The sequence below is a fragment of the Stegostoma tigrinum genome, chromosome 46 (assembly GCF_030684315.1).
Source record: "Stegostoma tigrinum isolate sSteTig4 chromosome 46, sSteTig4.hap1, whole genome shotgun sequence".
Taxonomy (NCBI): Eukaryota; Metazoa; Chordata; class Chondrichthyes; order Orectolobiformes; family Stegostomatidae; genus Stegostoma; species Stegostoma tigrinum.
In genome coordinates this window covers 7,885,602-7,893,263 of record NC_081399.1, presented here as the reverse complement: position 1 = coordinate 7,893,263, position 7,662 = coordinate 7,885,602, and the positions used below count along the sequence as shown (strand labels likewise).

General features: G+C 54.3%; 1 protein-coding gene across 1 annotated transcript in view; it reads right to left on the bottom strand.

Moving 5' to 3' along the window:
- Positions 1 to 7,662, bottom strand: part of LOC125450521 (large neutral amino acids transporter small subunit 3-like) — a 45,972-nt gene that overhangs the window by 26,640 nt on the left and 11,670 nt on the right. Inside the window, 4 exon segments of the mRNA XM_059642881.1 lie at positions 1,569 to 1,628; positions 3,183 to 3,201; positions 3,204 to 3,239; positions 3,242 to 3,382. Coding sequence (XP_059498864.1) covers positions 1,569 to 1,628; positions 3,183 to 3,201; positions 3,204 to 3,239; positions 3,242 to 3,382 — 256 coding nt within the window.

The window sequence follows — 7,662 nt, the reverse complement described above, 5'->3', positions numbered from 1 at the left end:
GACCTGTCAAGGGGCGTAAAGAGTGAGATTACTCTGCTGTACATTCTCCTTATAGCCAGGGACAGGGACAGCACGGGGTTAGATACAGGGTAAGCTCCTCTACACTGTCCCCCCCATCAAGCACTCCCAGGGACAGGGACAGCACGCGGTTAGATACTGGGTAAGCTCCCTCTACACTGTCCCCCCATCAAACACTCTCAGGGACAGGGACAGCACGCGGTTAGATACAGGGTAAGCTCCTCTACACTGTCCCCCCCATCAAACACTCCCAGGGACAGGGACAGCACGGGGTTAGATACAGGGAAAGCTCCCTCTACACTGTCCCCCCCATCAAACACTCCAGGACAGGGACAGCACGCGGTTAGATACAGGGTAAGCTCCCTCTACACTGTCCCCCCCATCAACACTCCCAGGGACAGGGACAGCACGGGTTAGATACAGGTAAGCTCCCTCTACACTGTCCCCCCCCATCAAACACTCCCAGGGACAGGACAGCACAGGGTTAGATACAGGGTACGCTCCTCTACACTGTCCCCCCATCAAGCACTCCCAGGGACAGGGACAGCACGGGGTTAGATACAGGGTAAGCTCCTCTACACTGTCCCCCCATCAAACACTCCCAGGGACAGGGACAGCACAGGGTTAGATACAGGGTAAGCTCCTCTACACTGTCCCCCCCATCAAACACTCCAGGGACAGGGACAGCACGCGGTTAGATACAGGGTAAGCTCCCTCTACACTGTCCCCCCATCGAAACACTCTCAGGGACAGGGACAGCACGCGGTTAGATACAGGGTAAGCTCCCTCTACACTGTCCCCCCCATCAAACACTCCAGGGACAGGGACAGCACGGGGTTAGATACAGGGTAAGCTCCCCCTACACTGTCCCCCCCATCAAACACTCCAGGGACAGGGACAGCACGCGGTTAGATACAGGGTAAGCTCCCTCTACACTGTCCCCCCCATCAAACACTCCCAGGGACAGGGACAGCACGGGGTTAGATACAGGGTAAGCTCCCTCTACAGTGTCTCCCCCATCAAACACTCCCAGGGACAGGGACAGCACAGGGTTAGATACAGGGTAAGCTCCTCTACACTGTCCCCCCATCAAACACTCCCAGGGACAGGGACAGCACAGGGTTAGATAGAGGGTAAGCTCCTCTACACTGTCCCCCCCATCAAGCACTCCCAGGGACAGGGACAGCACAGGGTTAGATACAGGGTAAGCTCCTCTACACTGTCCCCCCATCAAGCACTCCCAGGGACAGGGACAGCACAGGGTTAGATACAGAGTAAGCTCCCTCTACACTGTCCCCCCCATCAAGCACTCCCAGGGACAGGGACAGCACGGGGCTAGATACAGGGTAAAGCTCCCTCTACACTGTCCCCCATCAACACTCCCAGGGACAGCACGGGGGTTAGATACAGGGTAAAGCTCCCTCTACACTGTCCCCCCATCAAACACTCCCAGGGACAGGGAGAGCACATCCATCAGACCTGGGTGAGATGTGAGTGAGAGTGGTCCTGAGTTGTACCCTCAGGGGAAGGCTCATCCTGGGGCGGTGTACTTACTCGGTGGGTTATGAGCTGCTATGGCGATCATGGCACAGGAGAGCGCGAAGCTGGCACTACAGGAAAAGGATGAGAGAGAGAGAGAACATTAACATCTCGGCCAGCCCCTTCCAGACCCTATCCCCTCCACAGACCCTGTCTCCCCCCTCCACACTCTCAGGCAGCCCTTCCAGACCCTACCCCCTCCACTGACCCTGTCTCCCCCCTCCACACTCTCAGGCAGCCCCTTCCAGACCCTACCCCCTCCACTGACCCTGTCTCCCCCCTCCACACTCTCAGGCAGCCCCTTCCAGACCCTACCCCCTCCATAGACCCTGTCTCCCCCCCTCCACACTCTCAGGCAGCCCCTTCCAGACCTACCCCTCCATATACCCTGTCTCCCCCCTCACACTCTCAGGCAGCCGCTTCCAGACCCTAACCCCTCCATAGACCCTGTCTCCCCCCCTCACACTCTCAGGCAGCCCCTTCCAGACCCTAACCCTTCGCTGAGTGAAAAGGTGTCCCTGTAGCTCCCGTTCACCAATCCCCTTCAATCCGTGTTCTTCTGGTTCTCCATCTTCCCACCAATGGGAACAGATTCTCCCTCTCGACGCTGTCCAGCCTCCTCACCATGTGGACCCCCCTCCCACCCCCAACTCCACTTGAGCTTCTCTTCCCCTTTGAAGACCCAGGCCCAACTTCTCCCAGCCTGTCTGCGTCACCGAGGGCCCACATCCCTGGGGCTATCCTCACCGATCTCATCCAAACCCTCTCAAAGCCTTCTCTGTCCTGCGAGGGGGCCGTTGTCCAGAGCTAGAGAAAGCATCCCGCAGGATGAGCCATGGTTTTCCTTAAACAAGGTCAACGCCACTTCCCGGGATACTTCAGAAATCAGGGAGAGCGTGCTCAACACTGAATTGCCCATTCTCAGTTCGATCATCTCCCTGTCGAGTCTGATAAAGTAGCTCCTTCGACCTCTAGACACTGCTCCGCCATTTTGAGACGATCACATCAGATCCACGACCTCGTCTCCCCTCTCCTGCACCCACCTTGGTTTTGAAAACACTCGACAACTGAGCACATCCGGCTCTCCTGGGGTGAGGGGTCGCGTGGTAGAGAGAATCCCGAAGATTCACAAATGTCGGAGTGGAGGCCATCGTCCTCGGGCCTACTCCCAAAATGGCCGCCAGCCTCAGCCTGACTCACTGTGTCTGGGCAAGTCAAGGTTCGATGGCTGCAGGGGATGACGTTGGTGGTAGTCTCTCAGTGCCAACCCCACCCCACCCCCCCCAACAGACCTACACTGATGGATAAATTCTGAGATCTTATTCAAGCGAAGACAGGAGGCAAAAGTGGAGAGGAGCGGGGAGAAAGGCTAGGAAGGGGGAGTGCTGAATGGCCTCTTCCCGTTCCCGTGGGACAGACTGGAGAAGCGGGGGGGGAGCGGGGGCCGAATTGACCCTTTCTCTGCAGGAGGAGGCCAATGATACAAACACTACCCCCACCCCCGGGGGAGGGGGGGGGGGCGTGCGCTGCAGGGGGCTTGGTTGCGGTCGGAGGGGGTCCAGCATCAGGTCAGAGGTCAGGGTTGGGGGTCAGGATGAGCGTCAGCTTTGGGGTCAGAGGTTTACCTGCCAATCAGCCGCGGTATCTGGGCCCGTGCTTGTCCATGAGGATGCCCAGGGGAGGGTGGTGGCACTCAGCAGAAAGGAACCAATGGTGAACCCCAGGTTCAGCATCTCTGCTTGGTCCACGCAACTCGCCCACGATCCGTGCGTACTGCTGTTGTCATGCCAACTGTGAGAGGAATTGCCGGAGACGTTGCCAAACTCTGATGGAGAACAACAGCAAAAGTTTCACAGGACTCCCTCAGCACTGACCCTCCGACAGTGCAGCGCTCCCTCAGCACTGACCCTCCGACAGCGCCCGCTCCCTCAGCGCTGACCCTCCGACAGTGCCCCGCTCCCTCAGCGCTGACCCTCCGACAGAGCCCGCTCCCTCAGCACTGACCCTCCGACAGTGCCCACTCCCTCAGCACTGACCCTCCGACAGAGCCCGCTCCCTCAGCACTGACCCTCCGACAGTGCCCGCTCACTCAGTACTGACCCTCCGACAGTGCCCACTCCCTCAGCACTGACCCTCTGACAGAGCCCGCTCCTCAGCACTGACCCTCCGACAGTGCCTGCTCCCTCAGCACTGACCCTCCGACAGCGCCCGCTCCCTCAGCGCTGACCCTCCGACAGTGCCCACCCCTTCAGCACTGGACCCTCCGACAGTGCCCGCTCACTCAGTACTGACCCTCCGACAGTGCCCGCTCCCTCAGCGCTGACCCTCCGACAGTGCCCGCTCCCTCAGCGCTGACCCTCCGACAGTGCAGCGCTCCCTCAGCGCTGACCTCCGACAGTGCAGCGCTCCCTCAGCACTGACCCTCCGACAGTGCCCGCTCCCTCAGCACTGACCCTCCGACAGTGCCCGCTCCCTCAGCGCTGACCATCCGACAGTGCCCGCTCCTCAGCGCTGACCCTCCGACAGTGCAGCGCTCCCTCCTCAGGTTAACACAAAGGCGGCCTCATTGATCCTGAAGGGGCCGTCCTCGCTCTTAAAACACTTCTCATGCCATTTTTTCCCTTTATTCCTTCATGGGATGAGGGCATCGCTGGTCAGGACAGGATGGAAGTTTCCTTCCCAAAGGACATTAGTGAACCATCATGTCCATCATGGGCCTCCTGCACTGCCACAATGATGCCACCCGAAGGTTGCAGGAACAGCAACTCATATTCCGCCTGGGAACCCTGCAGCCATATGGTATCAATGTGGACTTCACCAGTTTCAAAATCTCCCTTCCCCACTGCATCCCTAAACCAGGCCCAGTTCATCCCCTCCCCCACTGCACCACACAACCAGCCCAGCTCTTCCCCCCCACCCACTGCATCCCAAAACCAGTCCAACCTGTCTCTGCCTCCCTAACCGGTTCTTCCTCTCACCCATCCCTTCCTCCCACCCCAGCCGCACCCCCAGCTACCTACTAACCTCATCCACCTCCTTGACCTGTCCGTCTTCCCTGGACTGACCTATCCCCTCCCTACCTCCCCACCTACACCCTCTCCACCTTCGGTCGGCCTCCCCCTCTCTCCCTATTTATTCCAGTTCCCTCCCCCATCCCCCTCTCTGATGAAGGGTCTAGGCCCGAAACGTCAGCTTTTGTGCTCCTGAGATGCTGCTTGGCCTGCTGTGTTCATCCAGCCTCACATTTTATTATCTTGGAATCTCCAGCATCTGCAGTTCCCATTATCTCTGACATTAGTGAACCAGATGGGTTTTCTCCCCCCAACAATCAATTGTTGATTCCAGATGTTTATTGAATTCAAATTCCACCATCTGCCCTGGTGGGATTTGAACCCAGGCCCCCAGAACATTACCTGGGTCTCTGGATTAGCAGTCCAGCGATATACCACTAGGCCATCGCTTTCCTCAACCTTATTTGGCAAGGTGATCTCATTTCCTCTCTTTGCCCTCCTGACCTCCCTCTGAAGATAGCTCCCACACTCTTTCTACTGTACAAGAGATTTATTTGAACCCAGTTGTCTGTATCTAACGCACCCTTCATTTTTGTTCTTGACCAGATCCTCAATATCTTTGTTTATCAGTCTCCAATCCTACGAGGCCTGTCTTTCACTCAAAACAGAAACATAATGACACCGAACTCTCGGTATTATTCTGAAAGTCTCCCGCTTATCACAGAGTCAAACAGCAAAGAAACAGAGCCTTCAGTCCACACCGAACATATCCCCAAACTAAACTAGTCCCACCTGCCTGTTCCTGGCCCAAATCCCTCTGAACCTTTCCTACTCACTTACTTAGCCAAATGTCTTTTAAATGTTGTAACTGTCCCCACATCCCACAGTTGGCCTGGCAACTCATTCCTCAGTCTCTTGAGTGAACTTGTCCCTGAAGTTTTCTTAATGTAAATCTTTCTCCTCTCAGTATTCTGTGAAGAAATCGTCGACATTTTCCAGTCCTGATCGTTATTGGAAAATATATACAAGTATAGTTGTTTGAGGAAGGCAGAATTATGATTCCAAGCTTAATCTGTCAAGGCAAAACTGTGACAAGCTGGATGAACACGGCAGGCTAAGCAGCATCAGAGGAGCAGGAAAGCTGACATTTCGTGTCTAGACCCCTCCCAACCAGCTCTGCACCTTGTTATCTCAGATTCTCCAGCATCTGCAGTTCCTACGATCTCTAAGGCATGAGGCTGTTCAGGAAGGAACTACCTATTACTACCGAGTCAATCATGCTCTCTGTCCAAGTCCAACATTCTCACTGGCTGACTTTCGAACTCATCGCAACTGGAAGGAGCGCAGAAACACGAGTGGTCGCACCCTGACCCAGGAGAAAATCAGCTAGGGAGCACAAAAACGCAACTCGACAAAGGTTTACTCTTTACTTCACACCGTCAGCAACCAGTTTTATCAAACCGCAGAAAGGAAATATTTCACAGATTAACGATTTACAACTTGGCATGCACATTACTACTTCCACTGTACTATATTCAAAATACAGCTATAATGAACAAAAATTCATTCCAGTCTACCAGTCTAACATATAGAGTCACACAGCACGGAAACAGACCCTTTGGTCCATCCTGTCCATGCTGACCCAGATATCCTAAATTAATCCAGTCCCATTTGCCAGCATTTGGTCCATCTCCCTCTAAACCCTTCCTATCCATGTCCCCATCCAGATGCCTTTTAAATGCTGTAACTGTACCAGCCGCCACCACTTCCTCTGGCAGCTCATTCCATACACGCACACCCTCTGTGTGGAATAGTTACCCCTCAGGTCCCTTTTAAATCTTTCCCCTCTCACCTTAAACCTGTACCCCTCTAGTTTTGGTCTCCCCCTACCCCTGGGGGAAAGACCCTGTCTATTCACCCTATCCATTTCCCTCCTGGTTTTATAAACCTCTATAAAAGGTCCCCCCTCAGCTCTAATGCTCCGGGGAAAATAGCCCCAGCCTCTCCTATAGCTCACACCCTCCAACATCCCTGTAAATCTTTCCTGCACCCTTTCAAGTTTCACAACATCCTTCCTAAAACAGGGAGACCGGGATTACACACAGTATTCCAGAAGTGGCCCTAAACTAATGTCCTGTACAGCCGCAACATGACCCTCTCAGCTCCCTGTACCCAACGCACTGACCAATAAAGGCCAGGGTCCCAAACCCCTCCCTCACCGCCCTGTCTACCTGCGACTCCATTTGTCACACACCATTAAAATTTGCCACTCACCAATTAAAAACTTTAATTTTTATGGAAGGCTTGGGCTTTTCCATAACTATTTTAAAACAAATAGCCCCAGTATCTTCCTTTAGTATCACTTCAGTCACTTGTCCAGCCTTATGATCCAAGGAGAAGGTCAGGTTTTGCTCCTTTTTTTGGCCGAACCTCTTTTATTCACGCTGTAAAGACTTCATCTTTCCCTGAGCCATGTCTTCAACCACTCCTTCAAGCTCTGGGATCATAGATCCCCATCCAGGCCCAGCAGATCCTTCCTTAGGTACATGGCCCAAAACTGCCTCACAATATTCCAAATACAGACTGAGCAGTACATCTCTGCTCTTGCATTAGAGACCTTTCTGAATGTTCACGAAGGTTGCGTTTGCCTTCCTAACTGCTAAACGAACCTGCGCATTAATCTCAAACAGAATCCTGAACTGGGGCTCCCAAGTTCCTTCGTGCTTCAGATGACGCCATTTCGAAATAGTTCTGCACCTCGTTTGTTCTTATTAAAAGACGTAATATCACACTTTCCCCACATGGCTCACCCTCTGAGCCTGGACAGATCCATCTGCAGCCTCCACCTCACCCCTTCCTCAACATGAGCTGCCCCTCCATTTGTCTTTGTGTCTCCCACAAACATGAAAATAATTCCCTCGGTTCTTTTATTCAGATTGTTAATGAATAACATGGGCAGTTATGCTAACAGGACCGACCTCTGCAGAACTCCACCAGTCACCTCTGATATAGTCCCCTTTATCCAAACCATCCGACAGCTCGGAGCCCCCTCGGCGCCCGCCCTCCGACGGCGCCCGCCCCCTCGGCGCCCACC